Source organism: Pseudomyrmex gracilis, unplaced genomic scaffold (assembly GCF_002006095.1).
Source record: "Pseudomyrmex gracilis isolate BER0280 unplaced genomic scaffold, ASM200609v1 scaffold_184, whole genome shotgun sequence".
NCBI classification, from domain to species: domain Eukaryota; kingdom Metazoa; phylum Arthropoda; class Insecta; order Hymenoptera; family Formicidae; genus Pseudomyrmex; species Pseudomyrmex gracilis.
The window spans coordinates 225,690-246,430 of record NW_018020768.1 but is presented as its reverse complement, the minus strand read 5'-3'; the positions used below and the strand labels follow the sequence as shown (position 1 = coordinate 246,430).

The window sequence follows — 20,741 nt, the reverse complement described above, 5'->3', positions numbered from 1 at the left end:
TGTGCGTTAGCCTCTGAAAACGCATCTGTCATTTCTTGAGACATATTAATAGCCATCAACTTTTTTAATCTCAACCGTGTATAGATACTACTGACGAGATTCCGCTAACGAGCTTTAATGCATATGTTGGGTTACGATGAGAGAAATTTTTCTACGTCGTTACGTTATTTTACTTAAGACTCTTATGTAACTACCGTTTAAAATGGCGTTTTTGGCACGCCAAAGGCGTTGGCACTAAAACTGTAATCGTAGACTCCATTGGCCATTTATGTCAGATTCTTTCAACTCAACGAGCCATGTAAATATATAACTGTAAACTTTTAACGAGGTGATTACGGCAAGAGTTGTCAGAAAAAGTAGCGCGTATTTCCAAATGAAAATAGTAGCCGTGCTACAGAATTAAATACTGCTATCGACGAATTAAACAATCGACAGGTAAAGGAATCCTAAAGTAGATCTGTTTTATCAATAAAAATGAATTGTTTGTGCACACTAATCTCTTTTTTGGCTGTATGGATTGACAAATTCTTTTCTACAATTAAAGCACATACAGTAAGAAATCCGGGAAGTCCAAATTTATATGACAAAATGACAAAAAAAAAGAAATGTTTTAAAAATTAAAAAATAAATTTTTTTTCATTTTGTTACACAAATTTAGACCTCCCGGATCCGTTATTGTATATACTTTAATTGTAGAAAAGGATTCATCAATCCATAAAGTCAAAAAAACTTATAGCGATTTCGGCTGGTCTGCACCGGTGTGCCACCTGTGTAGAGTTGGTGCAATTGTGTGCAACACCGCATCGGTGTGTGTACTGATTACACTAACTGGGTCCGACTAATTTGTGAGAGCCACTTTGTGTACATCCAATATGCACCTATGCAGTGTACTGAGCTCAGACGAATACGCGGATCCAGCAAAGAACTGCTGCCATTCGACCAGCCAAACACACAATTTGCACCGACACCCGAAATGTGCAATCGGTGCAAACCAGCCGAAATCGCTATTAGTGTGCACAAAAAATTCAGTTTTATCGATAAAACAGATCCACTTTAGGATCTTTTTAATCGAGAAATATATCAATCTGTGGATATATACATACAATCCCGTACGCAATTTCGCGAGCATGTAGTGTCGTTATTCGCATTCGAAAAATTAATTTATTCATATGTATGGAATAAATTATCGTTTGCATTGCTAAAATAATTGTCGCAAAACGCACTCGCCGCTATATTCAATAATTTAATGACCGTAATTTACCGACAGCTGTATATTCCGAGAGAGAGCGGTGCCTAAGCAAAATCGTATCTCGCCCGTGCCTTGTGGTTGTGGCGATATAAATGTTCGCGAACGGGCGAGTCTTGATCGCGACGCGTATAAGCAGGCAGGTCAAGTTAGCCAGTGAAAATTGCTTCGGCGCGATCCGAAGGTAGTCATCACAGCCCGTCCCGCGCGCACGCATAGACAACTCTGAGAGCAGTATGCCGCATTACCATACACAGAATGCCCCGATGTAAGTATATCTTTACGAATAATGTCTCAATCCAACAACGTTATTCGCCGCGAAGGTCTATTGTTTCGTTTGTGCGAGTGCGCGCGGGAAGAGTTCGGTCTTTCGTTAATACTAATGAATAATTTATTATACTTGAATACTGAATTGAATAAAAAAAAAAAACAAGCACTCTATATGATATTCACGTATTTATTTATTACAAATTTATTGGTGTACATCTGAATTAAAAAAGACTTTAGAAAATAAAAAAAAAAACTACTGATGATACTATCGATTTTCTCAATGATCGGCCAAAAGCGATAATCGCGCCGGATTTCGACCGTTGGAATGACGTTGTTTCACGCGGGTAACGATCCTCGAGATCTCATTTACAGTACAAATTAGTTGTAGGCCGGTCCCCCGTTCTTAATGACCAGTCGGCACGCAAAGAAGTTGGGTTAGGTTTAATGAAGACCGCGCGTTATCCGTGACGAACCGTGCGCTGCGCGCGCGCGCGCTTTCTCGCAGCCGGTTGTGCGAATGTGCGCGCGTTCATGCTCTCAGCGCACGGCGGTTTGAATGCGACTTAAACGAAGATTTATGCCGCGACGCGTAAATATAAACAACAATATGCAATCCCCGGCTGCATTGTCCTGCGTGGTAGACGCGCGAGAGAGTCGACCAATGCGAACTAATAAGCTCCGCCGGTTACCGTGTTCCTTTTCGTGTACACGCGCGCGCGCGCGTGTTTTGTACGTACGTGTGTGCTTCTCTTCGACGACGACCTCGGCTACCGCGCGTCTCCCGAGACTAATCGACCGGGGTGTAACGAGCGTCCGAATCCATCCTTTCGTCTCCGCGAGAAGGCCGTTTTTTGCGTTGCGCGCCGACGAGAAATTTGTCTGTCGCTGCTTTAATACAGCGGCTGTCATGCGCGCGTTGACGGCGATCCATTTCGAGATACTTTTGCTGAAGCGGATGAGAGAACGCGATTTCTCGCAACTTCAATTTATCCTTTTCCCGGCGCGCGCGATATTTCAAACGCACGTTTGTTGCGGGTAAAAAGATAAAAAAGAAATCGGATTGAAATATTTATATATAATTGCGTTCTAAATATTTTTTTTGTGTGTAAACTCTTTAATTGAGATAAGTAATAATTAAACTTAGAAAATTTCAAAAAATGGTGCGCGTGAGATGGACCGTTCGAACCGGGGGCAGAGCCGAAGGGTCCATCTCACGCACACACACACACGCACCATTTTGAAATTCTCATTACAAAAACCAGAGGACGCCTCAGTTTACAAAATTAAATTTAGATTCGATTTACATATAAGGAAAATCATATAAATCAAGTCTAAATTTAATTAATTAATTATTAACGCGTTACGTAAGACCACACAAATAAAAAAAAAAAAAAAAAACAATCTGAGAACAATAATGTGCTCCGGAAAAAAAAAAAAACGAACAATGAGTCGTAGCGTCGGAGTGTCACTGTGAATCGTGTGCAAAACTTATGACATTATTCTTCTCGACGCCGAACTAGCGTGACTCTCTGTTTTTTGCTCTGTTACACGACAACGAACACGCACGCAAGAAGATACGTTACGTTGTAATACTCACGCTCATATCTTCCATGCTGCAATTTCCGGCGTGCATTAATCCGTGATTGGTATAAATTTCCATGGGTGTCGTGCGAAAATCTGGACGAAGAAGAAAAACCCACACCTGTACTGTCCACTCGCAGAACGCGCTCGGTTTTTTCGCGCGATAAATTTATCTCGCGCTATAAATCACACGCGTTCGCCAAATTCAACTCTCAACGAACGACAACATCGATTTTTTCCTTCTTTCGCGATTATCACTCGAGAAATTGGCCGAGTATCAATCTCGTCGCAGACCGCGTCGGCTGCGCTTCGCTGCGACCCGTCGTTCCACGTCTCTGGAGCCTCATTGACTCGCCAATGAAACCCGCCGAGAGTCACACCAACGTCGATTCACTACGTCGATATATATATATGTATATATATATAGATATTATACGTATATGTATACGCGGCACAGAGAAAGGAAACACGCACACGCGACGCTCATCGCAGGATTGCCGGCAGGGTTGTTGCCACCGCGACACGACGACGGCCGCGGCAGCCAGCAGGGTGGTCCACGGAGCGTGACATCCTTCGATATCGGCCGTCGAAGTCTCCACGCGCCTTCGGTGCAACCCCAGGCGAATGACAGTCCTCACCGAGCGGAATCACGAGTGCGCTCGCTCTCGCGGGATCCAGAAACCCTCCGTCGATCACCACCCACCCACTCAGTCAGCGACTCCGGGACGACTATGCCGATCAAACCTATGTCCGGTTAAACCGCGTTGATTCCGTCGATCGACTACTTCGAAAAAGTCACTCGAAAAATTGTCTCCCGTAAGACGCGTTCGTAGATGACGACGGGCGTCTCCCGTTATCGCATGGAACCTACCGGTTGAGAAAAAAGATTCAGGGACCACACACAGCCGCCGAGAGGTGTTCGAGGATCGTCACGAACGAGGTCTTGGGGAACCGGCGATACGGGCGGCCGTGCCGAGAGAGAAAGAGAGGGAGAGCCAAGCGCTCGCCAGCTCGAGCTGAAACTCACTGAGTCGAGTCGGCCGTTCTGATGCCCGGTGCAGGTCTCTGCCAGCGATGCGACGTGGTGAGGGATCGCGGAACAGACGGAGAGGGAAGAAAACCGAGAAGGAGAGAGAGAGAGAGAGAGAGAAAGCGAACACGTGTAGAGCGAGACGAGGACGGAGGGGAGTTTGGGGCCCTACCATCCGTGTGCCCCTTCCAACGGACCCACCGGGTGCCGAAGGGCAGTTCGACCATTATCTCTCCTGGGCAGCTCTCCTTCGCGCGAGGGAACAAGGGGGACACGAGGGGGAGGGCTTGTGGAGGGCTTTATTATATTTACGAGGCGTTATCGAAGCAATCCAACAATATTGATTCCGCGCCGCGGAGCGATTGCCCATCTCAAAGAACGCCCAACCAACGGTGCTCCCTGAGCTCGATACGTTTATACGCTACCGGAGGGCTTACGGCGCCCTTATTCTTTCAACTCGCGCGTCCTCGACTTGCGCGCCCAGGACTTTCCTTTTGTTTGTTTCGCTCGTCTTTTGCTTTAATGCCTCCCCGCCGAATGCGATCGAATCGCTACACGTTTTTTCTCCTCGCGTGAATTACGCAGCGACCGTGAACCCGACAGTTTGCTGCCGTTTGCTTCTGCTCCGCCGTTGAAGAAATACCCATTAAGATGGGTGGAGTTAATTCATAAATTCGACTAGTGATCTCGATCGGGAGATAATTCAGGGGGATAGGCAAGGATAATACATTTAATTTCATTATGATTCCTGCTTGTGCGTGTAGTTGCCTTGCGTGCGAAATTGCAAAACAAAAAACTATTTAGTATTTTGTTAAGTTTTAAAAGCTGTTTATTTACCTGATATGCCTCGCTCTTTCGACGCAGGCAATAATATACGGAGAAAGAAACCAGATATAAATTTAATGAATTAATTTATAGAATTTTAAAATTTGATAAAAAAAAACAATACAGAGAATAAAATAAAAAGCGGCAAAATAAAGAAGAAAGATAAAAGAGTTTTAAAATTATCACGCGATTAACGTCACATTTTATTCCGCGCGACTGTGATTTACTTATTCACTCGGGCAATTTGTATTCCCGACAGTGAGTTTTCACACATTAGTCTCCTTCTAAGTTGCTTGTAAAATTGCATTTGGTTTGCGCGCCGCTCGCGCGCGATGACAGCGAGGACAAATGATATCATCAGTATTACCTCTGGAATAGCGTATCAAAGAAGATCGTAAGAAGCGCAGCGCTCGCTCGTCGGCACTAACCTTCGTTCAAAGAAGAAAACTGTCCTGATTACTTCTTACACGGCTATTTGCGTGGCTGCGGTTGGATTTTATTATGTTTACGGACTATGGAATTTTCTTTGTCGTGAATACGGCGTTGCCGCGGATACGTGGGCGGGTGTAACGCGTAACAGCTGATCGTCCTCGCTGATCGGAACGCAACCCCCCAACCACGACGCGGTGCAGGAAGCTGCGAACGTATAGCCTGTGGTGTCGTCCATTTGTACGAGTCTCGGAATTTTTCATCCGTATTCGATTTAAACGCAAAGATAACCGCGCGCGGTTTTTCTCCTCTCCGCGACGATGCCTTCTCGCTGGCAAAGTGTTCAAATCGTCGAACATACACATGCGCGCGCGCGCGCGCATTTACAGGGAAGCGAGTGAAATCGCTTGATAGAAAACTAAACGCAAGGATTTACATACGTCAGGCAACGGCGTAATCAGAGAACAGGCTCGGTCGAGAGATTATAAGACGTTGTGTCTCGGAGATACACGATTCGTAAATTTCGATTTCGCCGCGTGAGAACAAAAGTAATATACACGGTGTTGAAACTTCGCGTATTTATATCTACTACATATTAGCGACATTTTTTCAATGCGCTTTCTGTCTTCCTTTACCGAAACTTTCATCGAGTTCGAGGGAAATTTGCATTCTCCGATTCGAAAACAAATGTCTCTTCATATCTCTCGGAGTTATTTTATCCTCTTCTCGCGCGGCATTATCGCGCGCGAAAGCCGGCGCGGATCGATACTCTTTGTTTATCGAGGAAGAAAGTACAAGCGCATTAGTATAATGTATAAAGCCGTCGGATCGCACTCGAGTTGAACTCAAACATACAGTTATAAGCGTCCGCGATGCAGCGCTCTCGCATGAATGGAGTGTAATGCACCTAAAGTATGTCCTCGTCACAGTCCGAAGCAGCTCTCTCATTTCGCGCGCGCGCGCGCGATTTATGCGCGACGCGAAGAGGAAGAGGCGCTCAAAATCGTGCGCGCGTTTTCCACTTTACCGCCGCTGATAATCGCACAGTGTAAGTACAGATGGGAATGAGAGAGGGAGAACTCGTCCTTTCTAATCCCCGTGAAAGCGCATGATGATGCGGCCCCGCGGAAGAGGAACACAGGGGGGAGGAAGGCGACTTGATGAACTTGCCTCGTGAATCACCGCGCCTATAAAAATCGGCGCCCGATGCGTGAGAGAGATAACGCCTGGGAGGAGCGGTAACAACAGGTTTGCTTATATGTACGTACGTATGTACACGAGAGGGAGGAGGAGAGCGGGGGCTGTCTCGGACGAGGAGCGTGCGAGCAAGACGGTGGTGAATGCGCGGCGAAAGGTGCGACGGAGAAGCCGCGCGACGCCGACTGCAACACGTGCATCAAGCGGGAGAATATTGCGAAGGTTCACGGCGATTCACGTGTGTGCGTTACGTGCGTGCCTATGGTATGCGCGCGAAACGGTATATACGGTATTATATGTATATATGATGCTCGCCCATACGCACACACGCGCGCGCGTACACAGAACGCGACGCACACACACGCCTCGCATTGCTCGGTAATGTTTGAGTTCCGCAGGTTGCGCGAGGGTGGCGTTCCATCTACGTCGTGTTACGTTTATTGCCACGTACGATACGTATGTACGTACGATGCACTCGCCGCCGCATGCGGCATTACGCGGCACACGACAGGCGCGAAAAAATTAAGGCGGACGAGAGAACGAGGGAAAAAGAGTGAGAGAGCAAGATAAAAGGATGTGTTTGCGCGCGCGTACATCGTCGGCTGGTTGTTCAAAAATATAGGGGAGGAGGGGGGGGGTTACGATGATGACTCATGGAGAAAAACCGGTGTGCCCTTGCTTCGTATCTTTCCTGCGAATATTATCATCGTGCGCAGGTGCATTGATCCCGCGTACGATATGAAACTAATGCGCTATGATATTGTGTGAACAAGACCGGAAGAGTTTTTTTTTTTTTTTTTGTAATTATCACGATCAGAAAATGATCGGATCTAAATGAATTTAAGACGAGTCTAATCTAAAACGTGTGGTTGTAAACTGAGAACGAACGACGTGAACGACGTAGCTTATTTTTTATATTGGTCTTTATTTCAATTAAGCATCTTCTTCTAGCATTTTATATATAATATTTCACTTATTTTCGATTTAAGCTCGATTATCTTAATTCTCTTCATTTCTTCCGTGATTATACGCCTCGACGTTACAAATTCCTCTGCGTATACAAAACCGAACACGGAGCGTGATTACATGATTCATGCGCCTCGTGCGTTTTAAAACTCACCGAGCGCATAAACTAACGATCGAAAGTATCGGTTAGGGGGATAGTCGTTAATTACCATGCGAATCCCACACATGGCGTTTCATCGATTCAATTAGCCGAATGAATACCTAAGCGCGGGTATTTAAAACCGTGATGATAAAATGGCGATACTGACAAACCTCACTCTAATCGATTAATACAACCACGGAGATGATGAAATCTGGCTATTGTTCGATACATCTCTCCTTTCGCAATGAGAGATCTCGTTTCTATGTTTCTATTTTTTTTCTCTGTGTTCGGAGAAATGATGATCTCTCTCGTTGAATTTTAAACGAAGCAATGTGGACTCGATCTGTTACGAAAATGAGTAATGTGACATTTGCGTGAAGAGAATCGACAAGAGAGAGACGGATGATCTCATTTTTGTGATTTATAAATATTAGTATATTTTTTACTTATTTGTATATTATTTACATATTATTATATGTGTATATTATTTATATATTTATGTATTATTTATATTGTGCATCTGTTTTGCTTTATCTTTCATATATATATATATATATAACTTATCACTTATGTAATAAGGAAGTAAGTCAGATTTCTCATCAAGATATCGTTTGTGTAATACTCTATTTTCTCCGCGGAGCGCATGAATATATAGGAAGGATTATAACGCGCCGAGAATAAACGCATCCTTGCGCGAATAACTCGAAATTATCGGATCGCTTCCTAGGAAAGACGATCGAAACTTTTACAAGTAGACACTTCTCGTAATTTCAGCAGCCGTAATAAAAAGCAGAAAGGGAATGACCGATAGTTACAACCTCTGTATCTCTCTTTAACACCAGCTCTACGAAATAAGACGCCGCTAGCACCACCGGTATGACGTATTCGCGTTGCGAAACCGAATGTTAACTCTTCGTGGACAGACTTTGGATCTTCCACCCAAAAATTTCGAATTGGTGTCTTTAGTAAAAATTATTCTTCTTTTTTTTAACGCTTTCTTCGAAAATACTAGAGAGTTTTTCAATTTTTTTCTATTGACGCAGAATTGTTCAAACTTTTGATTAGGAAAAAAATTGAAAAAAAAAAATGTTTCGCGGAGATATTCGATTTTAAAGTCGCGTGGGTTTCACCAGTCAGTCCAACTAGTACGTGTTTTTGAAATCTGTTCGCGAAGACTTAATATCGCGTGGAAAAACATTTGTATCTTCGTTGTCACGACAAATTGTTTGTAAGCGCCACGAAAACCGAATGTCTCGCGTCAACTTTTGATGTGACGACACCGATGGCAGCCCGGACTCGCGTGGGCTTTGTACGGGATGGAATTCAGAAAATACGACCAAAGATACTGATACTTGTTCGGTAATCTATATTGACACTTCTGCCGCTTTGCATCCCAATGTCCTCGCGCTTTGCGCTCCATCCACGTTCCTCTATCCACTTTCTCGTTTTCAAAGTAACGTCGGAGAAGCGATCTCGCGCGTTTCTCAGGTTCAAGAACCAAGTAAAAACATCGACGTGTGGATATGTTTATGCAATGATATTGTCGATAAATGCCACCGAGAGAGAGACAATCTTACGCAATCGAATCTTCCACAAGGTAAAAACAAAAAAGAGAGATCGCGACACTTGTTGCGACACATTCGAGATGAACTCGCTACAAAACACGTTCTTATCCGGTCGGTCGCGCGCTGTTAGGCGCGGAATGTCGATTAATCGAGCGAAGTATGAAACGTAATTATTATGGGTTTGTCGACGCAGCAAAGAGTCGGATAGATATTAACGAGCACTCTCCGGTCAATATCGCGAGACGTGTTTATTTATGCGGACGTGTTGTTGCGTTCGTTATATCGAAGCTTTTCGATTTTCGTATTTGCGCGAACGTGTTATATAAGACGTCGCGATTATAACGTCGTAATAATCGTCAATTGAGACGTCGCGGCTAGATTAACAACAACAGAAGAAAAGCAATCGATCGTCGAATGGGATTTTACGAATCAATCCCTCGGGATTCGAACGATCCGAGTCATGTAAATTCATGAGAAAGAACGAGCGCGCAACGGTCGGGCGACGCCGTTCGACAAAGTACGTACCACCAAGCGGGTGGTTGATCGCGTCCCGCACGATGATTAATCGCACCAGCGACGATAATTATAACATATGCGCGAATGATTACTACCCTAAGTAACCATACGTTACTCCTTATCCCGCAATAAGTCATTGCTGCTTGGTAATGGTCGCAATACTTTATCGCCGACGCTATTGCACCTCGTCGGAAGAGACGCGTGGTCGAAGGTCCCGGACTTGTAAGTTCGATACCGGGACCGCTGGCTTTAATTAGTCCGCCGTGATTGCTCGAAACGAGAGAAGAGAGAAAAAGAAAGAAAAGAAACGCTTCTCGGAAAGAAACGTCCGTATTATATAGTGTATTTTTTTTTCGACGCGAAACTTATTTGCAAAAGAAAAGCAGCGATGTGACTCTTTGTTTATTTACACAACGGTATTATTCGTCGGAAGAGAGTTTTTCATTCGCAATGTGATTAATTGCGAGAAATTCTCGATAAAACGTTGAAGAAGATATCGATATGTGTCACGACGAAAATCACTATACGTATGTACGTAAATGTACAGCGAACGGGTCCGAGAAATTTTTTTGTTCGAGAATACGAAGAGCGGAAAAGATGCAGAAAGGAAGGGAGGAAACAGGATGCCGCGATCGAGCGGAGAAGAAAAGGCGTATCGACTTAGGTTGGTTCCCTTAGATGCGTATATTAGGTTACTGGGTTAGTTTTTAACGCGCTTCCATGAATCTCGTTTCTTCTTTCTTGCGGTTGATTAAAATCCTGTGTGCGAGCACCTGCCGCGGAAAATAATCTCAACCGAGTCCGTGCACTCTTTAATTTGGTCAGTTAATTTTTTTAGGGATAGGAGCCGGAGTTTGATCGTCAGAGAGTTCATTTCACTGGGGTTATTTTTTTTCCTTGAAGAAAAAAAAAGAAGCGACAGCGATTTCGTCAATCAGTTTTCAGTGATCAATTTTAATACAATTGTTTAGTTTTTTATGTAATTAGAAATTGTTTTCTCGAAACAATTAGAATAGAGAAACAATTGATTTTACGAAACTATATGAATAGATTCAATCATAATTTTTTTCCGTACGGTGTAATGTAACTACATGTTTGCAAAAACAGCCGTGTGTGCGCGCGCGCGTGTGTTTTATTCCCGTCGGTCTCGTAGCAGCTGATTGCGCAACGCGCTACCTAGTTTCTAATTATCATTTCATAGTTGTGAGCGATCGCGCAAAGCGAAATTATACGGAGGTAATGCAAGATGAGGATGTGTGGTACCGTACATTCCAATCGTAAGATGATACGTTCGCCGTTCTACGCACCGCGCGTTCGGAGAAGCGTGACGAGATTCGCAGGCAATAAAACACAACGCGCTCATTTCTTTTCTCTTGATTACAGTTCGATAACGTCGTAGATTTCGTACGGCACGTACGGCGCGTCGGGTGACGGAGATTTAAGCGCGTTGATTAACCAAACAAACGACTCTCTCGCACTCGGTACAATATCAACGATATTACGATGCTTTCCTGAGATAAGAAAGGTGTTAATGAACGACGATTAGCGGTCGAATAAATTGCTCGGGATCGAAGCTCGGGAGGGAGCGCGTTCATATTAATCGGTTCGCATTAACTGCGAGACTTTGCTTTTATTTATTTTTTTTTTTTTATCTCGTTCTCATCGCTCTGTTCCAATAGTATTTTTTTTTCTTTTCGGAATTCCACAAACGTCGTCGTAAGAACGTTGAGACGACGGAACGCGTCCTTATTTCTATTGATGTGATTTACTCCAGATCTAGGAAACCTACCGCGGAGAACTGTGCTACAGTAGCGTACCCATGGTGTAATAAAATTTTAGAAATTTAGAAGTTTAGAACATTTAAATAATTAAGTTTTTATTGTAAACATAACTAATGTCCTGCGCGCACATGTCATAATTAAAAAACTACAAAATATTTTATACATTGTTTTAATTAGTGATTAAAACGAACCAAAAAGATTTTAGTCATGGGTCTCCTAGACCCACTCAAAAATTAGCGCATTATCGTTTCTAGAAAAAACTAGGTTTTGCAAAACGCTTATATCTTCGAAACTATTAGAGATTTTTTCAGTTTGTTTTTCTTTATCGACGCTGAATTGTTCAAACTTTCGATTGAAAAAAAAAATTGAAAAAATATTGATTTTTCGCGGAGATATTTGATCTTAAAGTCGCGAGTGTCTTACAAACCTGGTCTGGCAAACTTGTCGTTATTTTTAAGGTCTGGCCACGAAGATTTAATATCTGTGTGTGTGTGTGTGTGTGTGTGTGTTTTGACGTTCTTTTATTATAAATATCCAGCCTGTAAGTAAGGGGCACACTTATGAATTTGATTTAACAAAAGCAACGAGAGCACCGGCGAACGGATAATCATCTAACACTCTCTCGCCAAGCATGTCGATGATACAGCACTGAATCGAATACATGGAAACGAGTCTTTGGTGCGATAAAGAAAGAAGGAGAGAGAGAAACGCGCTCGGCGAGCATGAAAGTCACGCGACCGCGGCGCGCTGGAGCTTCTTTTTGCCGATTCCAGCGGCAACAAGTACGAAAAGATCACGGAGGAGGTTTATTCGGATTGAGGGGAGAGGAAGCAGGGGAACGTGGCAAGGGGTCAGATAGAAGAAGGCCGCGAGATGCAGAGACAAAGAACGAGGGGTATCAGGGACCGACAGAGGGTGGAATAAGACCTGAAACACGAGATTTACACGTGTATTTGCTAGTGGCGCACTAACGTGTATGCACGAGGCGAAGTGTTTATGGTAATTCTCCGAACAGGGTGGGCTTTTCTTCCTTTCTTACAGCGCTCTCGGGGCTGCGCGTGGCGTCGTCTTTTTATACTTATTGTAGTTCTCTCTCGTTCACTCTCTCTCTTTCTCTCTTCTGTCTATCTCTCTCTTTCTCTCTCTCTCTTTCCGATTCTCCACGTTCGCTCCGCGATGTTCTCATATTCTCCCTTTCTGCACTTTTGCGATATCGTTGATAAGCGCGGCTCGCCGGCAGCCGCTCCGGGACGTCGCGAGGAGTCCCCTCGGTTGTTTCAACTGATCCTTTTATCAGCAACGAGATCGGGGGAGAATCGCGACGTGGGATCCGGCTTCGGGTGTGAGTTTCGTTACGGCGACAGTTGAGTGTAGTCTTTAACATTAACATTTTGTACTTACTTGTGTAACAAACCTGTTAAAACAGTTTTGTGAAAGATTAAGACGTTACGTGCAAATTATTTCAAAAAGTAAAGTCTATTATCTTTAATAAAAAGATATAAAATGCTTCGTGCAAAATCACATACATATGTTGTGATATCTTAAAAAAATAAATAATAATAATAATAGCTTTATAAAACACACAATTACATTCAAAATATTAATCCTTTATTTAGATAAGTAAAGTAGACTGGATCTCCTAGACCACTCAAAAATTTCAAACCGTTTGTCTCTAGTGAGTATTAGTTTTGAGCGACATTTGAGGACTCTGAAAAAAAACTTTAAGGCCTGAGACAGACACAACGATAGAAGATGTTGACAGCGTCAGCCGTCCAATAGCTTTAGGAATATTTAGTTATGGGAGATGTTAGTTTTTTGAAAAGTAAATAAGTTTTTTTAGTCTGAGCATTTGTAATATATCAATTAATTGATGTTTTTTTTTCATAATTTTGTCAAAATTTATGTACATTTCCAGCAATTTATTAAGTTATGGCGCGCAAAGTACGCAATTTGCAGCTACGAAAGCTGTCACCCGTGGAATATTAGTAAAAAATTGTTTTTTTTCTTAAACGCTTATATCTTTGAAACTACTTGACATTTTTGAAATCTGTTTTTTTCTTAATCGACGCAGAATTGTTCAAACTTTCTACTAAAAAAAACATACGTCAAAATATTTATTTATTATTAAAATATTGTATGTCAAAGTTGAGCGCTAGAAAAATGCATTTTTCGAAAAACGTCTCAAAGACCCATCGTAAACATGTTTTTAATTTTAAAATTGTTAGAATGCAATATTGTCCCTGAAAGTACGAACAGTTCCCTACTGAGGTGAAATTTTGTAAAAATCTTAATTATAAAAAAATTATGAATTTTTAAACAAACAGCCTGTTTTTTCCGAAAATGAATTGTTATCAGGTTTTTCTTTAAACGCTTATATCTACGAAACTACTGGAGATTTTTTCAACCTGTTTTCTTTCATTGACGCAGAATCGTTTAAACTTTTGATTAAAAAAAAAGAAATTGAACAAATATTGATTTTTTGCGAAGATATTCAATCTTAAAGTTGCGTGGATCTCACAGACCCAGTTCTATAGTTCTCGTAACTTTGTTTTTACGTCTACAGTTGAAGGGTTAAAATTAATGTAAATATACAAAACTAGAAAAACAACAAGGTAACAGCATCTGGTAATTTGAAGTTCTATCAAACTATAATTAAACAACTATTCGCACTTACATAGTAAAAGAACAGACGCGGAAAATAACAAACAGAACGTGCATAAAATATAATTAACGTTTGTTAGCGTTTCGATTCGTTCCGAGTTGTTTCAAAATACATTAATCGTTGAAATAAATTCAGTTCGTAATTAGAAGATAGTCAGAAGACAGTCCATTATTCTTCCCGTAATTGGTGTCGCATGTTTACAAATTATGCAGCGGGAGTTTTTGCATACGGTACATACTACTCTACATAAACGTCACGTTCCACGACGTCCTTGTTCGTGTTGCCGATCGGTGACGTACAACTCTTGTACGGCTTAAAGAAGCCATTGATCATACTCGAAGATATAAAAATCCTTATCGCGCTCGTCCTACACGATATCTAACTCCGCGTCGATTTAATCGCGTCGTATTTTTGCGGCGTAAAAGCCGCTAATTATCAGACGCAAATATCGCGACGCGTAATTGTGACGGCGCGGAACTTTGCGGTATATATATAATTGCCGCCAGAGTATATATCGGATCGGATGCAACCGACACAAGTTCGCATCTGTCCTTCGACATCTCGGGGTGTACTCGTAATGAGTATCGCGAGTAAAACGGATAGTATTATTCGCGGATCCCGATACGCATTATCGAGAGAGCGCCGCATCCCCTTCTATATATATATTTTATGCTCACGCACGGCTAATGTACGACACGACCGGTTCTATAACGCAAAAAGAGAGTCCCGGGTTCTAGCATAATTATTACCGCGCGGCGGTCCGGCTTGATCGCGCTGTGATGGAGGAGAGAAGCGCCGTGTAATGAGACCAGTTGTATGCCGCACCGCGCCGCAGCTCTACGGGACCCGATATAGTTAACGTCATTATACACGCTCCGATATAAAACACGTCTCTCTCTCTGTGTAACAGCAACGACACCGAGACACGCGAGCTCTTCATCAAAATGACCTGCCTTTTAATTATTTTTCCCATTTCGACATTGAGAGAGAGAGAGAGAGAAAGAGTCAAGGAGGAGGTGCTCTCGCCGCTCTGTAATTGATTTTGAATAAAATAGCGATCGGATAAGGATTCATATTTGTCGAATATACGACGTTCGATACGGCATGTTTCGAACGTCTCGCACACCTATCACTTTTCGCACGCGTAAATCTACATCCGCCAAACGAGCGCCTACGGTGCGACGTACGCGGCAAAGTACCACGGCGGCGTTTATATAACGACTCCATTCCAATTACTCTCGCCTGTCGCCTTGGTGTGACTTTTTCCCTTTGCGACGAGTCTCTCTGTGTGTGACTCGTTACATTAACGCGCGTGACTCATTACGTTACCCGGGCTGAGAAATCATTCACCACGCCACCATATGAGAGCAATCTTGTCAACAGCCGGGGGAATTTGCAATATAATCGTACGTAGCCTATCACACGAATGCGTGCGCGACCGTGCGAGCTTCTCTTCGAAATTATTTTTAAATGCAATTAGCGCAACTACACCGCGAAAAGTCACGTGCGAGTAAAGGCTCGCGCGCAGGTGTTTACTCAGACTACAGGTTGCGCGGCGCGCAAGTGGAAACTCACATCCATCCCGGCATAATAGCTCTATCCCGAGCAATCTCCTCCTCTTTCGACGACCTCGCCACAACGAGCCCGTGGTGGTGGCTACGGTAATAGCCCGTGACTGTGTGTTGATCGTTGACCGCGACTATCATCCGCGCTCGGGAAGGATCAAGAGAGATTCCGACTTCTCTCTCTTTCTCTCTCTCTCTCTTTCGCTCTTTCTCTTCTCCCGTGAATTATTTCGCACGTACCGGCCAACGTTAAGGCAATACACGCGGCTCCGCGCTCGTTCACGCGCGTTGCGGCTTTTCAGTGAATTGCACCGTATGCACTTCACTGATTTGCCAGAAGTAACTATTTCTTAGCACCCATTTGTACGCCTCCTCTCACCTCTGTTACGCCGCGTAATGTGACTTCCGCCACACGTTCTTCAAGAAACAGACCCTGTTAAGCATGTAATAAGCGCGGAATTTTGTTTTTGTTTTTGTTTTTATGCCTCCTAAGCCAATTAACTTGAAAAATAATGTTTCACCGTGAAATTAAGTATATAGACATTCTAGATTGAGCGGTGAAGCGGTGTCTTAATCTCGCGATAATCTAGTTACTCGCGGCGAAGTTTTCCTTCCTCGCATTGAGGCAATTAGCGGCAGTGACGGGTTAATTGGACTCGTTTTCGTCGCGTGACGAGCATCGCAGATGGAGAGATTCCTGCGGAGAGACTACTAGGTAGTGTCTCGCGCGCGCGCGCGCGCGCGCACACACACACACACACACAAAAAGACATTAAATCGAGCGCGCGTCTTTTTCCAAGCTCGTTGCGCACTGAATGTGTGATACTTCTTTACGGGATTAATTTAAGATGCGGAACGCGCGTCCACAAAGCGAAATCAAATTGCGCGCCTAACCTTTGTGCTTGCTCGCGCGCGTTCGATCTCGCGCGCATCACAAAAGCGCGATAGCGGGAAAGACGAAAATTATGTCGCTTCTCCGAAGTAGACGGTTCGTTCGCCAATAAAGTGCGCGATTGATACGACAAGTTTCTCGCTTCTCCCCGAAAGGGGAGAGACGCGTCGGCGCGTTTCTTGCGCGCTCACGGACACACAAAGCCGTAAAACGAGAAGAAAAAATCGACGCGTCGAAAAAGAACGCGCGTCTTTTTTTTCTCTCTCTCTCTCTCTCTCTCTCTCTCCGTGTTTTATCGAGTTTGACCGCGCTGTCCACCCACGATCGACGATCTTATCTCCGATGCCTGCCTCGACACTGTGCCTCCGCGTTGTGTAACCGTTATACAGAATGCGATGATAAAACGTGTTTGTTTCGTAAAACAGAGACAAACGCGGGTTTCGTTAAATTTTATCGCGCAGACTACCGTCCGAGATTAACGAGACACATACGAGGAAGAGAAAGACACGAAAACTAGACTAACCATCGTTGCTCGCGAAGGTCGGCCTTGAGCGTCTCGAAGATGATCGCGGTTATGTAGTTTGCCAAGAATAGATTTGAATTGTAACGACTGTTCTGATAAATACAAAGAAATTCGAAGTCTGCAATCGAACTCTTCGCGACTGCGCAAATGCGTCGTCAACGATGCTCCTCGTATTAACAAGTAATTAATATCTCGATGATATCACTTTGCGTAATTAGTGCGACGAAGCGCTCGATAGACGCGCGCTTTAATTAATAAAGATTCTATCGCGAGATCGGCAATTAATCGTTTTGCGTTCTCTTCTCGGCACGAGATTCCGATTCCATCTACGGATTAGTCGCTTCTGATCGCGATCAAGGACACCGTTGCCGGTTTCTCTAAGTAGACGTCAGTGCATCTTAAGACGTCGCGACCTTCAAGGAAGACACTGACGGCCGATGAAGACTCGAGTCTTCAGAAAAGTGATGCCGAAGTGGGGAGTTATTCCATTCCGTATGTCTCTGTCTTCCAACTATTTCGACGAGCCAAGAAGAGGGAAGGGGAAGGACGAGATAGTGGAATAATGTCTCTATTCTCGCGCTCGGGCCGCCACACATTCCCGGACGCGTTCTACCCGATAATTATACGTTACCGAAGCACACCGAGCCCTTCCATTAGGCCGCGGAATCACCTGCTTCTACGTATAAGTCAGTTGATGAAAAACTCTTCCACGCCGCGCGCGTCAACCGGTCAACACATCCGTTTTCTGCAACCGTGAATTGTCGTTCAATTTCTCACGCGACTGTTTTCCATGTCCCGTCTTTGAGCCAAAGTCGCTTTTTTGTTTTTTTGCTTTTGTCAGCGACGGTGGTAATCGTGTAATAAATCGAAGACGGAAATTTGGAATTTGTTATTTCGCCTAACAAATGGAGTCGAACGTTTTTGTCATTTTGTGGACTGACATGGGTCTACCAAACCCAATCAAAAATTGCGCATTGGCGTCTCTAGTAAAAATTAATTTTTTAAACGTTCATATCTTCAAAACTACTTAGAGAGCTTTTCAATTTGTTTTTTTTTCGACGAAGTGTTCAAATTGTCGATAAAAAAAAAAGAAATTGAAAATATATTGATTTTTAGCGGAGATATTTGATCTTAAAGTCACGTGGGTCTCACAGACCCGGTCTGACTAATTCTTCGTTATTTTTGAGATCTGACCACGAAGAGGTTAAAATAATAATATTCCGACTTTATTCTCTCTTTTTATTAGCTTAACTCTTCGTGGAATGACTTCCAAAATGTGCCTAGTTGGATTGATTGGGTCTGTGAGACTCACGCGATTTTTAAATTAAACATCATCGCGAAATATCAATAACTTTTGATTTGGTTTTTTTTAATCAAAAGTTTGAACGATTCTGCGTCGATAAAGAAAAACAAATTGAAAAAATCTCCAGTAGTCTCGAAGATATAAGCGGTTAAAAAAAACGAAACTAATTTTTACTAGAGACGCCAATGCGCAATTTTTGATTGGATCCGGAAGACCCATGTCAGTCCACGAAAAGTTAATATAAATTACTTTTACACAAACACTTATTTACAATTAAATTTTTGAACAAGAAATTTACACGCGAGCAATTTTGATATCGCAAGTAACTGACGTCAGAAATTTTTCTTTGTAATAATATCTTTTGAAGCACGAGTTTTTTCAAAAAGAAAATCTTAATACTTTATTGTTCTTTTGAGCAAATTCGCAAACACATTTGTTGTTGTCTTTTGTTTTCAAAATTATTGTGTGCAACTTTTTCATCTCTTTGTTACGAGAAGCCCCCCGTCTTATAGAATGATCAGTTTCTTAAGCGAGCGGAATTGCGTATGCGGTTGCACGACGGACCACGTCTCAATTACAGAATTAATATATGACTCATCAAAGCGATTCACACCGCGCGCTATGTCTCTTTCTGCTCTTTGTCTTCCTCACAATTTCTTTCTGTCGTATGTACAATATTTCCGTCGACAGCAGTGTATAATTCAATTACATCTCTAGCTCAATATATTGCTATAATTCGTTCCCTGATGGATCGCTCATTCGAGCGGAAACGATAAAAATATCGCATCGCTTCTTGCATGATTTGCGATAGCGATATTTTTTTTTTTTTTTCAAATAATCAGGAAATCGGCATTTTTTTCCGGTTTATAAAACATAATTCCAAGTACGGGAAAGACACTGACGCTCGGGAATCCGCGCGTGTACTAGAGGAAAGAACAAAGTAAATAAATTTCTAAGAGAGAGCGAGAGCGCGTATTTTGTTATGTGAAAATGGAACGATCGTGTCCGCATAGGTTCTTGCGACGTCGTCGCCGCGAAGACGAATGGATCGTTTCACGGAAGGTGCCAGTCTGGAGGACATCGTGAAGTACGTGCTGAGGCGTACGAGGCTCACGGACGCGCGCGCGCGGTACCTAGTCGTCGAGATTCTTAAGGCCGGAATTGCTTTAGGTAGAATCAAAAGGACTCCGCACTCCACTTACGTACTCGCGTCCTATGAGACCACCGCGACTACCCTCGGGAGCATCGCCGAGCCCGATTTCCGCGACAACAGCAGCTGCAGCTCGGAGTGATAGATCATTTAAGTGCGTGTTTACACTTTTTATTTACATTAAAAAAATTGTGCGTAAAAATTGTTAAAAAAAATTACACATTCTATTCGCATTTCTATATTTATGTCACAGAAATATTATCCGTTGCGTTAATTAACGTAAAATAAAGAAACAATCAAAATAAAACTAATTAAAGCAACTATAACTTTTTTATTGAGAAAAAAAGAAAACAAAATGACAAAATTCGAATTACGCGCAACACTTCCGCTGCACGATTGACGATTTTTTTTTTTTTTTTGAACATCCGGGTTTAAATTGGTAATTATTTTTTACAGAAGAAAATGATATTCCGAACGATCTCTACTCGTCATTTGTTAAGTCCTCCTCGATATAACAAGCACCTCACTCGAACACGATTGTATCCAGTCCGTGTCGAAGAAACGAAATGAATCTGCCGGTTAAAGGGGGAAGCAAGTTCTCTCGCAACGCGGCGAGTGAACGTCGATGGTTAACGACGATGGAATTGTACCCCGGTTCTTGTGGCCAGTTTCGACTCTTGAAAAGATATTTAAAAGAATAGTCTTCCGACAATCGACTTTTCTGCTGTGCGTCTCGGAAAGGCACGCAGCGGCTTCCTCTTCGATAATTGGTTCGTTTTAACTGCGAGCTCTAAACGTTATGAATTTATGCCTCGCCGCGTAAGATATAATTGGTTGTCCAATTAATATCTCTGATAAAAAAACCTTGGGCTGCGCGACGCGCGGTCCTCTTTTTCTCTCTCTCTCTCCGCCCGTATCACTTTCGCTCTCGCGTCGCACCGCGTGCGACGTCAGCGGGGGTCTTGAACTACCGAAAAATATATTTGTGGTGTGTCGCGCATTATTCCAGGAACAAAAAGATTGCGAGATGGACCATCGGTGGGATCGTCTCAGCAAGCTTTTGTCTCACGTTCGCGATCGTCGCGAAATGTCGAAATA

General features: G+C 43.2%; 1 protein-coding gene across 1 annotated transcript in view; it reads right to left on the bottom strand.

Moving 5' to 3' along the window:
* The window catches only part of LOC109858052 (TSC22 domain family protein 1-like), a 72,046-nt gene extending 68,456 nt beyond the window's left edge, over positions 1-3,590 (bottom strand). Inside the window, exon 1 of the mRNA XM_020434929.1 lies at positions 3,114-3,590. Coding sequence (XP_020290518.1) covers positions 3,114-3,176 — 63 coding nt within the window. The 5' untranslated portion in view covers positions 3,177-3,590. The remainder of the gene's footprint in view (positions 1-3,113) is intronic.
* Between the last annotated feature and the right edge of the window lie 17,151 nt (positions 3,591-20,741).